The following is a 19500-nucleotide window of genomic DNA, read 5'->3' as shown; positions in this document are numbered from 1 at the left end:
AAGCATTGCATACCCTTCCTCCTCCTCCTGGACGAAGAGGAAGCATTGCATACCCTTCCTCCTCCTCCTGGACGAAGAGGTAGCATTGCATGCCCTTCCTCCTCCTCCTGGACGAAGAGGTAGCATTGCATACCCTTCCTCCTCCTCCTGGACGAAGAGGAAGCATTGCATACCCTTCCTCCTCCTCCTGGACGAAGAGGAAGCATTGCATACCCTTCCTCCTCCTCCTGGACGAAGAGGTAGCATTGCATGCCCTTCCTCCTCCTCCTGGACGAAGAGTAGCATTGCATACCCTTCCTCCTCCTCCTGGACGAAGAGGTAGCATTGCATGCCCTTCCTCCTCCTCCTGGACGAAGAGGTAGCATTGCATACCCTTCCTCCTCCTCCTCCTGGACGAAGAGGTAGCATTGCATACCCTTCCTCCTCCTCCTGGACGAAGAGGTAGCATTGCATACCCTTCTCCTCCTCCTCCTGGACGAAGAGGTAGCATTGCATACCCTTCCTCCTCCTCCTGGACGAAGAGGTAGCATTGCATGCCCTTCCTCCTCCTCCTGGACGAAGAGGTAGCATTGCATGCCCTTCCTCCTCCTCCTGGACGAAGAGGTAGCATTGCATACCCTTCCTCCTCCTCCTGGACGAAGAGGTAGCATTGCATGCCCTTCCTCCTCCTCCTGGACGAAGAGGTAGCATTGCATGCCCTTCCTCCTCCTCCTGGACGAAGAGGTAGCATTGCATGCCCTTCCTCCTCCTCCTGGACGAAGAGGTAGCATTGCATGCCCTTCCTCCTCCTCCTGGACGAAGAGGTAGCATTGCATGCCCTTCCTCCTCCTCCTGGACGAAGAGGTAGCATTGCATACCCTTCCTCCTCCACCTCCTCCTGGACGAAGAGGAAGCATTGCATACCCTTCCTCCTCCTCCTGGACGAAGAGGAAGCATTGCATACCCTTCTCCTCCTCCTCCTGGACGAAGAGGAAGCATTGCATACCCTTCCTCCTCCTCCTGGACGAAGAGGTAGCATTGCATGCCCTTCCTCCTCCTCCTGGACGAAGAGGAAGCATTGCATACCCTTCCTCCTCCTCCTGGACGAAGAGGAAGCATTGCATACCCTTCCTCCTCCTCCTGGACGAAGAGGTAGCATTGCATACCCTTCCTCCTCCTCCTGGACGAAGAGGAAGCATTGCATACCCTTCCTCCTCCTCCTGGACGAAGAGGTAGCATTGCATGCCCTTCCTCCTCCTCCTGGACGAAGAGGAAGCATTGCATACCCTTCCTCCTCCTCCTGGACGAAGAGGTAGCATTGCATGCCCTTCCTCCTCCTCCTGGACGAAGAGTAGCATTGCATACCCTTCCTCCTCCTCCTGGACGAAGAGTAGCATTGCATACCCTTCCTCCTCCTCCTGGACGAAGAGGAAGCATTGCATACCCTTCCTCCTCCTCCTGGACGAAGAGGTAGCATTGCATACCCTTCTCCTCCTCCTCCTGGACGAAGAGGTAGCATTGCATACCCTTCCTCCTCCTCCTGGACGAAGAGGTAGCATTGCATGCCCTTCCTCCTCCTCCTGGACGAAGAGGTAGCATTGCATACCCTTCCTCCTCCACCTCCTCCTGGACGAAGAGGTAGCATTGCATGCCCTTCCTCCTCCTCCTCCTCCTGGACGAAGAGGTAGCATTGCATACCCTTCCTCCTCCTCCTCCTGGACGAAGAGGTAGCATTGCATGCCCTTCCTCCTCCACCTCCTCCTGGACGAAGAGGTAGCATTGCATACCCTTCCTCCTCCTCCTCCTCCTGGACGAAGAGGTAGCATTGCATACCCTTCCTCCTCCTCCTCCTGGACGAAGAGGTAGCATTGCATGCCCTTCCTCCTCCTCCTCCTCCTCCTGGACGAAGAGGTAGCATTGCATACCCTTCCTCCTCCTCCTCCTGGACGAAGAGGTAGCATTGCATGCCCTTCCTCCTCCTCCTCCTCCTCCTGGACGAAGAGGTAGCATTGCATGCCCTTCCTCCTCCTCCTCCTCCTGGACGAAGAGGTAGCATTGCATACCCTTCCTCCACCTCCTCCTGGACGAAGAGGTAGCATTGCATACCCTTCCTCCTCCACCTCCTCCTGGACGAAGAGGTAGCATTGCATGCCCTTCCTCCTCCTCCTCCTCCTGGACGAAGAGGTAGCATTGCATACCCTTCCTCTTCCTCCTCCTCCTAGACGAAGAGGTAGCATTGCATGCCCTTCCTCCTCCTCCTCCTCCTGGACGAAGAGGTAGCATTGCAAACCCTTCCTCCTCCTCCTCCTGGACGAAGAGGAAGCATTGCACACCCTTCCTCCTCCTGGACGAAGAGGTAGCATTGCATACCCTTCCTCCTCCTCCTCCTCCTCCTGGACGAAGAGGTAGCACTGCATACCCTTCCTCCTCTTCCTCCTCCTGGACGAAGAGGTAGCATTGCATTCCCTTCCTCCTCCTCCTGGACGAAGAGGTTGCATTGCATACCCTTCCTCCTCCTCCTGGACGAAGAGGTAGCATTGCATGTCCTTCCTCCTCCTCCTGGACGAAGAGGAAGCATTGCATACCCTTCCTCCTCCTTCTCCTGGACGAAGAGGAAGCATTGCATACCCTTCCTCCTCCTCCTCCTCCTCCTGGACGAAGAGGAAGCATTGCATACCCTTCCTCCTCCTCCTCCTGCTCCTGGACGAAGAGGTAGCATTGCATACTCCTCCTCCTCCTCCTCCTTCACCAGACCTCACACCAGTGGAGTCATTCCCAAGGGCACACATGAAAGATAACGTTAATCGCACAAAACCGATAGCAATCGACGAGATAAAAGGAACCATTGTAAAGAGAACGCGTTCAAATCCTAAATGAACTTCTTAATGCTATTGACGACTGAATGGAACTCCGCTGCCCTGGTTCAATATGGCTACCAGTTTATACACAAGCGATAACTCAAAATAATCATACATCTGTCCTCTTTAATTGAAATGATAAATCTTGGATGTAGTTAAACTGACATTGTATTAATAAAAATTTAAAATGTATATACGGGGTTACGATATCGCTTCCTGTGTGGTGGGGTAGCGACCGGAATGGATGAAGGAGAGCAAGAATATGTGCACACATGTGTATATATGTGTATATGTCTGTGTATTTGTATGTATATGTATGTATTTGTTGATATGTATATATATGTATATGTACGCGTATGGGCGTTAAGTTACATATATGTGTATATGAGTGGATGGGCCATTTTTCGTTTGTTTCCTGACACTACCTCGCTGACGCGGGAAACAGCGATAAATGATATATGTATATATATATATATATATATATATATATATATATATATATATATATATATATATATATATGTGTGTGTGTGTGTGTGTGTGTGTGTGTGTGTCTGTATGTGCGTGTGTGTGTGTGTGCATACGTGCATGCGTGTGTGTGTATGCGTGCATGCGTGTGTGTGAATGTGTGCATGCGTATGTGTGTGTGTGTGTGTGTGTGTGTGTGTGTGTATGCGTATGTGTGTGTGTGTGTGTGTGTGTGTGTGTGTGTGTGTGTGTGTATGTGTGTGTGTATGTATGTATGTGTGTGTGTGTGTGTGTGTGTGTGTGTGTGTGTGTGTGTGTGTGTGTGTGTGTGTGTGTGTACGTCCTCAGCAGTCATGGACGTCGGCTGTCCAGCACCACACACACCTCACCTTCCACAACTGCCATATGTGATACCCAGTGTAAAAAACACAACGAAACATTCATGAAGATGAAAAATAAAAGGAAAAAAAATATCCCATGGGTCTGTGCCCTCGACGTGAGCAATACAACACGAGGAATATTCCAAATATCTTCGTCCAGGAGAAGTATTCCTCCTCTCCACCAGTAATATTCTTCAACCTCGGAGGAATATTCCTCTTTCCCACCCTACCAGCAGGGCGCCTGAGGGATATGTGAACGCTGGTCGAGAGGGATGATATATAGTGTTGCTGGGGTTAATGTTGCGTCTTCTGATGGATGATGACCTGACCCCCAGAGGTCACTCCCGCGTGACCTCTGATATATGGCAACACTTAATGCGCGCTCACCTTCACCATTAATATTACTCTCATACATATACAAAAAAACTGATTATTACACGAAAGTGCACCTGGGAACTTATCGCGTTCCATTTTCCCCATGAACGCATAAGAATATATAATATATATATATATATATATATATATATATATATATATATATATATATATATTCATTTATTTATTTATTTATCATACTTTGTCGCTGTCTCCCGCGTTAGCGAGGTAGCGCAAGGAAACAGACGAAAGAATGGCCCAACCCACCCTCATACACATGTATATATATTACACATCCACACATGCACATATACATACCTATATATCTCAACGTATACATATATGTACACACACACAGTCATATACATATATACACATGTACATAATTCATACTGTCTGCCCTTATTCATTCCCGTCGACACCCCGCCACACATGAAATGACAACCCCTCCCCCGCACGCGTGCTCGGTAGCGCTAGGAAAAGACAACAAAGGCCACATTCGTTCACACTCAGTCACTAGCTGTCATGTATAATGCACCGAAACCACAGCTCCCTTTCCACATCCAGGCCCCACAGGTTTCACATGCCCTGGTTCAATCCAATGACAGCACGTCAACCCCGGTATACCACATCGTTCCAATTCACTCTATTCCTAGCATACCTTTGACCCTCCTGCATGTTCAGGCCCCGATCGCTCAAAATCTTTTTCACTCCATCTTTCCACCTCCAACTGGTCTTCCACTTCTCCTCGTTCCCTCCACCTCTGACACATATATCCTCTTGTCAATCTTTCCTCACTCATTCTCTCCATGTGACCAAACCATTTCAAAACATCCTCTTCTGCTCTCTCAACCACACTCTTTGTATTACCACACATCTCTCTTACCCTTTCATTACTTACTCGATCAAACCACCTCACACCACACATTGTCCTCAAACATCTCATTTCCAACACATCCACTCTCCTCCGCACAACCCTATATATAGCCCACGCCTCGCAACCATATAACATTTCTGGAGCCACTATTCCTTCAAACATACCCATTTTCACTTTCAGAGATAATGTTCTCGCCTTCCACATATTCTTAAACGCTCCCAGAACCTTTGCCCCCTCCCTCACCATGTGAATCAATTCCGCTCCCATGGTTCCTTCCGCTCCGCTGCCAAATCCACTCCCACATATCTAAAACACTTCCCTTCCTCCAGTTTTTCTCCATTCAAACTTACCTCCCAACTGACTTGTCCCTCAACCCTCCTGTACCTAATAACCTTGCTCTTATTCACATTTACTCTCAGCTTTCTTCTTTCACACACTTTACCAAACTAAGTCACCAGCTTCTGCAGTTTCTCACCCGAATCAGCCACCAGCGCTGTATTATCAGCGAACAACAACTGACTCACTTCCCAAGCTCTCTCATCCACAACAGACTTCATACTTGCCCCTCTCTCCAAAACTCTTGCATTCACCTCCCTAACAACCCCATCCATAAACAAATTAAACATCCATGGAGACATCACGCACCCCTGCCGCAAACCGACATTCACTGAGAACCAATCACTTTCCTCTCTTCCTACACGTACACATGCCTTACATCCTCGATAAAAACTTTTCACTGCTTCTAACAACTTGCCTCCCACACCATATATTCTTAATACCTTCCACAGAGCATCTCTATCAACTCTATCATATGCCTTTTCCAGATCCATAAATGCTACATACAAATCCATTTGCTTTTCTAAATATTTCTCACATACATTCTTCAAAGCAAACACCTGATCCACACATCCTATACCACTTCTGAAACCACACTGCTCTTCCCCAATCTGATGTTATGTGTCCTGAACACCGGTGTGAACACACAGTGTCCAGAACACGGGCATGAACACACTGGGTCCTGAACACCGGTGTGAACACACTGTGCCCTGAACACCGACATGAACACACTGGGTCCTGAACACCGGTGTGAACACACTGTGTCCTGAACACCGACATGGACACACTGGGTCCTGAACACCGGTTTGAACACACTGTGCCCTGAACACCGACATGGACACACTGGGTCCTGAACACCGGTGTGAACACACTGTGCCCTGAACACCGACATGGACACACTGGGTCCTGAACACCGGTTTGAACACACTGTGCCCTGAACACCGACATGGACACACTGGGTCCTGAACACCGTTGTGAACACACTGTGCCCTGAACATCTACATGAACACACTGGGTCCTGAACACCGGCGTGAACACACTGTGTCCTGAACACCGGTGTGAACACAGTGGGTCCTGAACACCGGTGTGAACACACTGTGCCCTGAACACCGACATGGACACACTGGGTCTTGAACACCGGTGTGAACACACTGTGTCCTAAACACCGGTGTGAACACACTGGGTCCTGAACACCGGCGTGAACACACAGTGTACTGAACACCGGTGTGAACACACTATGTCCTGAACACAGGTGTGAACCTGAACACTTGTATGAACACCCTGAACACCTATATGAACACCCTGAACACTCAATGTGAGTACAATGAACACAGAACGCCAGCATGAACACGATGGTAGGTACCTACAGTGTACATCGAGGGCAACGAGGTGGGTTAACTTGGGTCTCGTGTTCACCTGACACTGGTACACGCCCGCGTCCTCGAGCGTGGTGGTCTCGATGACCAGGTCCCACGCCCATACCGCGCCCTCACGCCACGTCCGGATCTGCCAAGGAGGAGGGTAGAGGAGGGTTAGTACAGTGAGGCACCCACGCCCTCCACCCCACCATCAGGGGAGGGAAGGACTGGGGTGAGTGAGTGGTAGTGTCACAGAGATGACAGAGGTCACATCCAGTGCCACAGTGGATGACAGAGGTCACATCCAGTGCCACAGTGGATGACAGAGGTCACATCCAGTGCCACAGTGGATGGCAGAGGTCACATCCAGTGCCACAGTGGATGGCAGAGGTCACATCCAGTGCCACAGTGGATGGCAGAGGTCACATCCAGTGCCAGAGTGGATGAAAGAGGTCACATCCAGTGCCAGAGTGGATGACAGAGGTCACATCCAGTGCCAGAGTGGATGACAGAGGTCACATCCAGTGCCACAGTGGATGACAGAGGTCACATCCAGTGCCACAGTGGATGACAGAGGTCACATCCAGTGCCAGAGTGGATGACAAAGGTCACATCCAGTGCCAGAGTGGATGACAGAGGTCACATCCAGTGCCACAGTGGATGACAGAGGTCACATCCAGTGCCACGGTGGATGACAGAGGTCACATCCAGTGCCACAGAGGTGAGAGGTCATTGCACAGGGTCACATATATGGCAAAGGTCACGCTTTGTTGTCATCTTTCATAATCTTATACACTCGCGTCACACTCGTACATTCTTGCCTACAGCCTAGCCATATTGTGTGCCATATTCATCCACATGCAGGGTGGATGAGGCTGGCTGGGGAGGACTGGGGTGAGTGGATGTGCTCCCCCAGCCTGGCTGACGGTCAGGTTAAAACTAACATTATTATCATTATCATTATTATTATCATCATTATCATTATTATTATCATCATTATCATCATCATTATCATCATTATTATCATTATTATCATCATTATTATCATTATTATTATCATCATTATGTAGCCAGGTCTCCCTTCTCAGAACTCCTGCAACCTCATGGCTGCACTCCACGCAGGAGCAGGGATAGGATGAACTCATTCAGAGAATGTGCTTAACGAAGCTGAGCTCCTCTTCATCGACTGTCTATAATACAACTGAACGTGATAGGCGGAGTACGGTAACACCTACCAAACTTGTATTACCTCATGATCCAATTATCGAATATCACAATCATGACAAAGCGAATCTTTAACATTTCTATTCTTTCAACATCTCGCTTAATTTATTTATCTATCTATTAATCATACTTTGGAGCTGTCTCCCGCGTTTGCGAGGTAGCGCAAGGAAACAGACGAAAGAATGGCCCAACCCACCCACGTACACATGCATATACATACACGTCCACACACGCACATATACATAACCATACATTTCAACGTATACATACATATACATACACTTGTACATATTCATACTGGCTGCCTTCATCCATTATCGTCGCCACCCTGCCACACATGAAATGCCCCCCTCCTCCCCCCTCATGTGTGCGAGGTAGCGCTAGGAAAAGACAACAAAGGCCACATTCGTTCACACTCAGTCTCTTGATGTCATGTACAATGCACCGAAACCACAGCTCCCTTTCCACATCCAGGCCCCACAAAACTTTCGATGGTTTACCCCAGACGCTTCACGTGCCCTGGTTCAATCCATTGGCAGCACGTCGACCCCGGTATACCACATCGTTCCAATTCATTTTATTCCTTGCACGTCGTTCACCCTCCTGCATGTTCAGGCCCCGATCACTCAAAATCTTTTTCACTCCATCCTTCCACCTCCAATTTGGTCTCCCACTTCACGTTCCCTCCACCTCTGACACATATATCCTCTATGTGAATCTTTCCTCACTCATTCTCTCCATGTGACGAAACCATTTCACTACACTTCAATCTCGTTTAAACGATATGTAAATATGCGAGTTTCAGCTCTGTCCTGGTTGAATCCAATTCCCTAATATGTGAGTAGATTACATGAGTTATGTTAATCGTCTCTGAAAGGCTGCAATCATATCAGCATAACAAACGCAGGCATGGGTAAGCATATCCTTTAGATCAGCAGGAAAACAAAATACGAAAAATTTCCGGATGGATGATAGGCTTTCGCTCTCGGTAACTCCGGGTTACATAAAAAAGATTTGTTATTTCATATTTAACTACCTTTTAAAATTTGAGACTTTATATATATATATATATATATATATATATATATATATATATATATATATATATATATATTGGAAAGGATCACAATTTTGCGCGTGATCAAGATATTCCTATGAGTCCACGGGGAAAATGAAACATGATAAGTTCCCAAGTGCACTTTCGTGTAATAATCACATCATCAGGGGAGACACAAAAGAGAAATATAAGTCAGTCGATATACATCGGAGAGACGAAGCTAGGACGCCATTTGGTAAAACCAAAAGTCCTAGCTTCGTCTCTCCGATGTATATCGACTGACTTATATTTCTCTCTTGTGTCTCCCCTGATGATGTGATTATTACACGAAAGTGCACTTGGGAACTTATCATGTTTCATTTTCCCCGTGGACTCATAGGAATATCTTGATCACGCGCAAAATTGTGATCCTTTCCAATATATATATATATATATATATATATATATATATATATATATATATATATATATATATATATATATATATATATATATATTGTGCAAAGAAATGTTCAGCAAGTAATTTTTGTTTTCGCTTGGCAAAGTTTTATATGAGAGTTTATATATGTAGCGCGTAGCGCTCACGCATGCGCCAGCAACATCTGGTGTTCCAGGCGGTCACCCAGCCCAGCACTGACCAGACCCGACGTCGCTTATGACCAGACCCGACGTCGCTTATGACCAGACCCGACGTCACTTATGACCAGACCCGACGTCGATTATGACCAGACCCGACGTCGCTTATGACCAGACCCGACGTCACTTATGACCAGACCCGACGTCGCTTATGACCAGACCCGACGTCGCTTATGACCAGACCCGACGTCGCTTATGACCAGACCCGACGTCACTTATGACCAGACCCGACGTCGCTAATGACCAGACCCGACGTCGCTTATGACCAGACCCGACGTCGATTATGACCAGACCCGACGTCACTTATGACCAGACCCGACGTCGCTTATGACCAGACCCGACGTCGCTTATGACCAGACCCGACGTCGCTTATGACCAGACCCGACGTCGATTATGACCAGACCCGACGTCGCATTTGACCAGATCCGACGTCGCTTATGACCAGACCCGACGTCGATTATGACCAGACCCGACGTCACTTATGACCAGACCCGACGTCGATTATGACCAGACCCGTGTGGGGAGATGAGATTCGAACTTGGTGTAGCCGTTAACTTAGCGAGCGAGTTAAAGTGTCAGTCCACCTACGCCCAGGCTTAGACTTGTGTATGTCGCAGCTGATCATTGTTGACATCGAACAGCTGATCAATGTTGACATCGAACAGCTGATCATAGTTGACGTCGAACAGCAGATCACTGCTGACGTCCATCCGGTGATCATTGTTGACATCGAACAGCTGATCATTGTTGACATCGAACAGCTGAGCTTCATTGACGTTGAACAGCTGATCACATACACGGTACCTGGCTTCCACCCGGACCCTAGGCTGCCTGGTTTCCACCTGATCCTACCTGGTGTTTACATGTCACACCTAATTGTTTACTGCTACTGGCACATAATTATTTAGGGTAGTTAAAAGTTTTAATGTCTGGTTGTAACTCATATCCAACAAATTGGTTTTTAATTGGTTCTGTAGATATTGATCGCTCCAGCTGGTTGTGGCCCAGCTCTTTGTGACCTCTCTATTGTTTGTGACTCCAACAACTTGTGACCTCTATTGTTTGTGACTCTAACTACCTATGACCTCTATTGTTTGTGACTCCAACTACTTCTGACCTCTATTGTTTGTCACTCTAACTACTTGTGACCTCTATTGTTTGTGACTCTAACTACCTGTGACCTCTATTGTTTGTGACTCTAACTACCTGTGACCTCTATTGTTTGTGACTCCAACTACTTGTGACCTCTATTGTTTGTGACTCCAACTACTTATGACCTCTATTGTTTGTGGCTTCAACTGCTTGTGACCTCTATTGTTTGTGACCCAGCTGTTTGTGACCAAAGTGTTTGTGACCCAACTGTTTGTGTCCGAGCTGTTTGTGACCAAACTGTTTGTGTGATCCAACTGTTTGTGATCGAACTATTTGTGACCCAGCTGTTTGTGACCCAGTTGTTTGTGACCCAGTTGCTTGTGATCCAGTTGTTTGTGACCCACCTGTCTCTGACTTAGTTGTTTGTGACCCAGTTGTTTGTGACTTAACTGTCTGTGACTATCAATCATCGCGATTTTTACCACCCACCAATCTTTATAAATTGACTACTTATGCACAATATGAGTCATCGCGATATTTAAAACCCATCAATTTTCATAAATTAACTACGTATCCACATTTTCTATATTTTATTAATATTAAATTTGCGTTTGAAAGCATCACCCTCCAGTAACACACACAGAGATGGATGACGCTGGATGCCAACCCTTAGGAAGGTGTTTACACACACACACACACACACACACACACACACACACAGGTCTGAGGGCGCTGTGTGTGTGTGTGTGTGGCACCCCCCCCAGTGATTGGCCTCCGACGTCCCTCACGAGGCCAGGGTTTGGCATCTCAGTCATCACGCCAAGAGACGTGTTATTTAATGGCATATTCTCTCTCTCTCTCTCTCTCTCTCTCTCTCTCTCTCTCTCTCTCTCTCTCTCTCTCTCTCTCTCTCTCTCTCTCTCTCTCTCTCTCACACACACACAGCCAGACTCCTGGTTCAATGGACGTGCCTCCCTCCCTGCCTCCCAGGTGCCATGGTTTACATCAGTACGACCTCCTTAGTGTCATAGTTTACCTCAGTACGACCTCCCTTGTGCCACAGTTTACCTCAGTACGACCTCCCTAGTGCCACAGTTTACCTCAGTACGACCTCCCTAGTGCCACAGTTTACCTCAGTACGACCTCCCTAGTGCCACAGTTTACCTCAGTACGACCTCCCTAGTGCCACAGTTTACCTCAGTACGACCCACAAGGAGCCTCTCCTGCTCCACGATGCCTCTATGGAACACAAGGAGGAGAGGCATTATTGACCCAGGATGTTTGGTCATTGAAGGCTAATTTGTCAGGTGTCATATTGACCCCCTGCTGGGGAGGGGAGGGTCAGCATGAGGCCAGGAGGAGGAGGAGGAGGGGGGGTCAGCATGAGGCCAGGAGGAGGAGGAGGGGGGGTCAGCATGAGGCCAGGAGGAGGAGGAGGGGGGTCAGCATGAGGCCAGGAGGAGGAGGAGGAGGGGGGGTCAGCATGAGGCCAGGAGGAGGAGGAGGGGGGGTCAGCATGAGGCCAGGAGGAGGAGGAGGGGGGGTCAGCATGAGGCCAGGAGGCGGAGGAGGGGAGGGGGGCCAGCATAAGGCCAGGAGGAGGGGAGGGGGTGGCCAGCATGAGGCCAGGAGGAGGGGAGGGGAGGTCAGCATGAGGCCAGGAGGAGGAGGGGGGGCCAGCATGAGGCCAGGAGGAGGGGGGAGGGGGGTCAGCATGAGGCCAGGAGGAGGGGAGGGGAGGTCAGCATGAGGCCAGGAGGAGGGGAGGGGAGGTCAGCATGAGGCCAGGAGGAGGAGGGGTGGCCAGCATGAGGCCAGGAGGAGGAGGGGTGGCCAGCATGAGGCCAGGAGGAGGAGGAGGGGGGAGGGGGGTCAGCATGAGGCCAGGAGGAGGGGGGGCGAAGGGGGTGAGCATGAGGCCAGGAGGCGGAGGAGGGGAGGGGGGCCAGCATGAGGCCAGGAGGCGGAGGAGGGGAGGGGGGCCAGCATGAGGCCAGGAGGAGGGGAGGGGAGGTCAGCATGAGACCAGGAGGAGGAGGGGGGGCCAGCATGAGGCCAGGAGGAGGAGGAGGGGGGGAGGGGGGTCAGCATGAGGCCAGGAGGAGGGGGGCGAAGGGGGTCAGCATGAGGCCAGGAGGCGGAGGAGGGGAGGGGGCCAGCATGAGGCCAGGAGGAGGGGAGGGGAGGTCAGCATGAGGCCAGGAGGAGGGGAGGGGAGGTCAGCATGAGGCCAGGAGGAGGGGAGGGGCTGGCCAGCATGAGGCCAGGAGGAGGGGAGGGGAGGTCAGCATGAGGCCAGGAGGAGGGGAGGGGCTGGCCAGCATGAGGCCAGGAGGAGGGGAGGGGAGGTCAGCATGAGACCAGGAGGAGGGGAGGGGAGGTCAGCATGAGGCCAGGAGGAGGAGAGGGGAGGCCAGGAGGAGGGGAGGGGAGGTCAGCATGAGGCCAGGAGGAGGGGAGGGGAGGTCAGCATGAGGCCAGGAGGAGGGGAGGGGAGGTCAGCATGAGGCCAGGAGGAGGGGAGGGGAGGTCAGCATGAGGCCAGGAGGAGGGGAGGGGAGGTCAGCATGAGGCCAGGAGGAGGAGGAGGAGGGGGGGTCAGCATGAGGCCAGGAGGAGGAGGAGGGGAGGTCAGCATGAGGCCAGGAGGAGGGGAGGGGAGGTCAGCATGAGGCCAGGAGGAGGGGGGAGGGAAGGTCAGCATGAGGCCAGGAGGAGGGGAGGGGAGGTCAGCATGAGGCCAGGAGGAGGGGAGGGGAGGTCAGCATGAGGCCAGGAGGAGGAGGGGAGGGGGGGGTCAGCATGAGGCAAATGGGGGGGTGTCACCCCCTCATCAGCCTGGGGGGGTCCCAGTTTCTTGATGGTATGAAGGTGTTTATTCATACGGACGACAATGATGTATACAGAGTATATCTCTGGTTATACATAATGTATACACTGTATATCTCTGGTTATACATGATGTATACAGTGTATATCTCTGGTTATACATAATGTATACATTGTCTATCTCTAGTTATACATAATGTATACACTGTAGATCTCTGGTTATACATAATGTTTACACTGTATATCTCTGGTTATATATGTGGAGTGAAGATGACTCACCTTCAGCCGGTGGTCGTGGGGTGAAGATGACTCACCTTCAGCCAGTGGTTGTGGGGTGAAGATGACTCACCTTCAGCCGGTGGTCGTGGGGTGAAGATGACTCACCTTCAGCCAGTGGTCGTGGGGTGAAGATGACTCACCTTCAGCCAGTGGTCGTGGGGTGAAGATGACTCACCTTCAGCCAGTGGTTGTGGGGTGAAGATGACTCACCTTCAGCTGGTGGTCGTGGGGTGAAGATGACTCACCTTCAGCCAGTGGTCGTGGGGTGAAGATGACTCACCTTCAGCCGGTGGTCGTGGGGTGAAGATGACTCACCTTCAGCTGGTGGTCGTGGGGTGAAGATGACTCACCTTCAGCCGACGGTCGGAGGTGAAGATGACTCACCTTCAGCCGACGGTCGGAGGTGAAGATGACTCACCTTCAGCCGACGGTCGGAGGTGAAGATGACTCACCTTCAGCCGGCAGTCGTGGGGTGAAGATGACTCACATTCAGCCAGTGGTCGTGGGGTGAAGATGACTCACCTTCAGCCGGTGGTCGTGGGGTGAAGATGACTCACCTTCAGCCGGCAGTCGTGGGGTGAAGATGACTCACCTTCAGCCAGTGGTCGTGGGGTGAAGATGACTCACCTTCAGCCGGTGGTCGTGGGGTGAAGATGACTCACCTTCAGCCAGTGGTCGTGGGGTGAAGATGACTCACCTTCAGCCGGCAGTCGTGGGGTGAAGATGACTCACCTTCAGCCGACGGTCGGAGGTGAAGATGACTCACCTTCAGCCGGCAGTCGTGGGGTGAAGATGACTCACATTCAGCCAGTGGTCGTGGGGTGAAGATGACTCACTTTCAGCCGGTGGTCGTGGGGTGAAGATGACTCACCTTCAGCCGGCAGTCGTGGGGTGAAGATGACTCACCTTCAGCCAGTGGTCGTGGGGTGAAGATGACTCACCTTCAGCCGGTGGTCGTGGGGTGAAGATGACTCACCTTCAGCCAGTGGTCGTGGGGTGAAGATGACTCACATTCAGCCGGCAGTCGTGGGGTGAAGATGACTCACCTTCAGCCAGTGGTCGTGGGGTGAAGATGACTCACCTTCAGCCGGTGGTCGTGGGGTGAAGATGACTCACCTTCAGCCGGTTGTCGTGGGGTGAAAATGACTCCCCTTCAGCCGGTGGTCGTGGGGTGAAGATGACTCACCTTCAGCCGGTGGTCGTGGGGTGAAGATGACTCAAATTCAGCCAGCAGTCGTGGGGTGAAGATGACTCACCTTCAGCCAGTGGTCGTGGGGTGAAGATGACTCACCTTCAGCCGGTGGTCGTGGGGTGAAGATGACTCACCTTCAGCCAGTGGTCGTGGGGTGAAGATGACTCACCTTCAGCCGGTGGTCGTGGGGTGAAGATGACTCACCTTCAGCCAGTGGTCGTGGGGTGAAGATGACTCACCTTCAGCCGACGGTCGGAGGTGAACATGACTCACCTTCAGCTGGTGGTCGTGGGGTGAAGATGACTCACCTTCAGCCACTGGTCGTGGGGTGAAGATGACTCACCTTCAGCCGACGGTCGGAGGTGAACATGATTCACCTTCAGCTGGTGGTCGTGGGGTGAAGATGACTCACCTTCAGCCACTGGTCGTGGGGTGAAGATGACTCACCTTCAGCCGACGGTCGGAGGTGAACATGACTCACCTTCAGCTGGTGGTCGTGGGGTGAAGATGACTCACCTTCAGCCGGTGGTCGTGGGGTGAAGATGACTCACCTTCAGCCGACGGTCGGAGGTGAACATGACTCACCTTCAGCTGGTGGTCGTGGGGTGAAGATGACTCACCTTCAGCCGGTGGTCGTAGGGTGAAGATGACTCACCTTCAGCCGACGGTCGGAGGTGAAGATGGCGCCGTTCACAGCCAACACCTGCAGGTCTTGCTCACTGATCCATGACACCTGAAGGAGGCGAAGAAGGTTAGAACCAGTGTACGTACAACTCCCTCCCCGTACAGTACAAGAGATGGGGACCCACCAGTGTACAACTCCCACCCCGTACAGAACAAGAGATGGGGACCCACCAGTGTACAACTCCCTCCCCGTACAGTACAAGAGATGGGGACCCACCAGTGTACAACTCCCACCCCGTACAGAACAAGAGATGGGGACCCACCAGTGTACAACTCCCTCCCCGTACAGTACAAGAGATGGGCACCCACCAGTGTACAACTCCCTCCCCGTACAGTACAGATAATTAATTACACACACACACACACACACACACACACACTAATGTACCATCTAACAAAGTAATGAACTGGTAACATATTATAAACTGGCCACACTCCATCCATCTTGGCCCAACAGTATATAAACCGGCCAAACTCCATCTATATCATGGCCCAACAGCATATAATAAACGGCCAAACATCATCTTTCTCGGCCCTAACAGCGTCTAAACCGGCCAAACATCATTTATCTTGGCCCCAACAGTTTATAAACCGGCCAAGCATCATCCATCTTGGCCCAACTGTGAAAAATTGCAAGGTGAAATGTTTTTCAAAATCACTCACTCACTCACTCACTCACTCACGAGAGAGAGAGAGAGAGAGAGAGAGAGAGAGAGAGAGAGAGAGAGAGAGAGAGAGAGAGAGAGAGAGAGAGAGAGTCCCCTCCGAGGCCAGAGTGAGCAAGACTGATGGATGTCTGACGTCAAGTGGAGGGGGAGGAGGAGGTGAGGGTGGCTCATATGATGATGTCAAGCAGGAGGAGGAGGAGGAGGAGGAGGAGGAGGAGGAGGAGGAGGAGGAGGAGGAGGAGCAGCAGCAGCAGCAGCAGCAGAAGGAGGAGGAGGAGGAGGACCAGAAGGAGGAGGAAGAGGACCAGAAGGAGGAGGAGGAGCAGCAGAAGGAGGGGGATGAGGAGCAGGAGGAGGAGGAGGAGGAAGAGGAGGAGCAGAAAGAGGAAGAGGAGGAGCAGAAGGAGGAGGAAGAGGAGGAGGAGCAGGAGGAGGAGGAGGAGGTTGGACCTCTCAAGGACCTCCTGCTGGACAGCGGGTACTGCGACAGGTGTGGTCGTACTGTACAGGAAGGTCGAACTGCGACAGGTGTGGTCGTACTGTACAGGAAGGTCGAACTGCGACAGGTGTGGTCGTACTGTACAGGAAGGTCGAACTGCGACAGGTGTGGTCGTACTGTACAGGAAGGTCGAACTGCGACAGGTGTGGTCGTACTGTACAGGAAGGTCGAACTGCGACGGGTGTGGTCGTACTGTACAGGAAGGTCGAACTGCGACAGGTGTGGTCGTACTGTACAGGAAGGTCGAACTGCGACAGGTGTGGTCGTACTGTACAGGAAGGTCGAACTGCGACAGGTGTGGTCGTACTGTACAGGAAGGTCGCACTGCGACAGGTGTGGTCGTACTGTACAGGAAGGTCGCACTGCGACAGGTGTGGTCGTACTGTACAGAAGATCGTACTGCGACAGGTGTGGTCGTACTGTACAGGAAGGTCGCACTGCGACAGGTGTGGTCGTACTGTACAGGAAGGTCGCACTGCGACAGGTGTGGTCGTACTGTACAGAAGATCGTACTGCGACAGGTGTGGTCGTACTGTACAGAAGATCGTACTGCGACAGGTGTGGTCGTACTGTACAGAAGATCGTACTGCGACAGGTGTGGTCGTACTGTACAGGAAGGTCGCACTGCGACAGGTGTGGTCGTACTGTACAGGAAGGTCGCACTGCGACAGGTGTGGTCGTACTGTACAGGAAGGTCGCACTGCGACAGGTGTGGTCGTACTGTACAGGAAGGTCGAACTGCGACAGGTGTGGTCGTACTGTATAGAAGATCGTACTGCGACAGGTGTGGTCGTACTGTATAGAAGATCGTACTGCGACAGGTGTGGTCGTACTGCGACAGATGTGGTCGTACTGTACAAAGGGTCGTACTTCGACAGGTGTGGTCGTACTGTACAGAAGGTCGTACTGCGACATGTGTGGTCGTACTTACAGGGAGTCGTACTGCGACAGGTGTTGTCGTACTGTACAGAGGGTCGTACTGCGACAGGTGTGGCCGTACTGTACAAAGGGTCGTTCTGCGACAGGTGTGGTCGTACTGTACAAAGGGTCGTACTGGACAGGTGTCGTCGTACTGTACAAAGGGTCGTACTGCGACAGGTGTGGTCGTACTGTACAATGGGTCGTACTGCGACAGGTGTGGTCTTAGTATACAGAAGGTCGTAATGCGACAGGTGTGGTCGTACTGTACAAAGGGTCGCACTGCGACAGGTGTGGTCGTACAGTACAGAGGGACTTACTGCGACAAGTGTGGTCGTACTGTACAGAAGACCGTACAGCGACAGGTGTAGTCGTACTGTACAGAAGGTCGCACTGCGACAGGTGTGGTCGTAGTATACAGAAGGTCGTAATACGACAGGTGTGATCGTACTGTACAGGAAGTCGCACGGCGGCGTACGACTTACAGAGTCGTACGCCAGTGTCGTGCAGCAGGTATAGGGACGTGCGCCAGACACATATACGACCCCACTCCGACCTGACATACCCCAGTGTCCAGACCAACATACCTGGCCTGGCACCAGGGAAGTAATTAATGGTAAGTTAACGACCCAGTTACCTTAATTAACCTGACCTGACCCAGAGGTCAGCAAAGGTCACGTTCACTGTATACACACATCAATTAAATTACCGCCCCCCCAGTGCTTACCCTTCCTCCAGTACTTACCCTTCCTCCAGTACTTACATTTCCCTAGTACTTACCCTTCCTCCAGTACCTACCCTTCCTCCAGTACCTACCCTTCCTCCTGTACCTACTTCCTCCTGTACTTACCCTTCTCCAGTACTTACCCTTCCTCCAGTACCTACCCTTCCTCCAGTACCTACCCTTCCTCCAGTACCTACCCTTCCTCCAGTACCTACCCTTCCTCCAGTACCTACCCTCCTCCAGTACCTACCCTTCCTCCAGTACCTACCCTTCCTCCAGTACCTACCCTTCCTCCAGTAACCACCTCCTCCAGTACTACCCTTCCCCAGTACCTACCTTCCTCCAGTACCTTACCCTTCCTCCAGTACCTACCCTTCCTCCAGTACCTACCCTTCCTCCAGTACCTACCTTCCTCCAGTACCTACCCTTCCTCCAGTACCTACCCTTCCTCCAGTACTACCCTTCCTCCATACCTACCCTCCTCAGTACTTACCCTTCCTGCCAGTACCTACCCTTCCCCCAGTACCTACCCTTCCTCCAGCACTTACCCTTCCTCCAGTACCTACCCTTCCTCCAGTACCTACCCTTCCTCCAGTACTTACCCTTCCTCCAGTACCTACCCTTCCCCCAGTACCTAACCTTCCTCCAGTACTTACCCTTCCTCCAGTACCTACCCTTCCTCCAGTACCTAACCTTCCTCCAGTACTTACCCTTCCTCCAGTACCTACCCTTCCTCCAGTACCTACCCTTCCTCCAGTACCTACCCTTCCCCCAGTACCTAACCTTCCTCCAGTACTTACCCTTCCTCCAGTACCTACCCTTCCTCTAGTACCTACCCTTCCCCCAGTACCTACCCTTCCTCCAGTACCTACCCTTCCTCCAGTGCCTAACCTTCCTCCAGTACCTACCCTTCCTCCAGTACCTACCCTTCCTCCAGTACTTACCCTTCCTCCAGTACCTAACCTTCCTCTAGTGCCTACCCTTCCTCCAGTACCTACCCTTCCTCCAGTACTTACCCTTCCTCCAGTACCTACCCTTCCTCCAGTACCTACCCTTCCCCAGTACCTA

The 19500-nt window shown here is 51.4% G+C and overlaps 1 protein-coding gene across 4 annotated transcripts in view; it reads right to left on the bottom strand.

Annotated features, from left to right (window-relative positions):
* LOC139765268 (protogenin A-like) overlaps window positions 1-19500 on the bottom strand; it is a 110444-nt gene that overhangs the window by 38914 nt on the left and 52030 nt on the right. For all 4 annotated transcript variants that reach the window (XR_011716628.1, XM_071692625.1, XM_071692622.1 and 1 more), the window contains exons 3-4: window positions 15595-15672; window positions 6641-6779 (exon numbers count right to left, since the gene is read on the bottom strand). Coding sequence is in view for 3 of the 4 variants with exons in the window: in XM_071692625.1 (XP_071548726.1) it covers window positions 6641-6779; window positions 15595-15672 (217 nt within the window). In the remaining variant the exon portion in view is untranslated. The remainder of the gene's footprint in view (window positions 1-6640; window positions 6780-15594; window positions 15673-19500) is intronic.

Source organism: Panulirus ornatus, chromosome 53 (genome assembly GCF_036320965.1).
Source record: "Panulirus ornatus isolate Po-2019 chromosome 53, ASM3632096v1, whole genome shotgun sequence".
In the NCBI taxonomy this organism is placed as follows: Eukaryota; Metazoa; Arthropoda; class Malacostraca; order Decapoda; family Palinuridae; genus Panulirus; species Panulirus ornatus.
The sequence above is the reverse complement of the archived record's forward strand: the minus strand, read 5'-3'. Positions and strand labels throughout refer to the sequence as shown.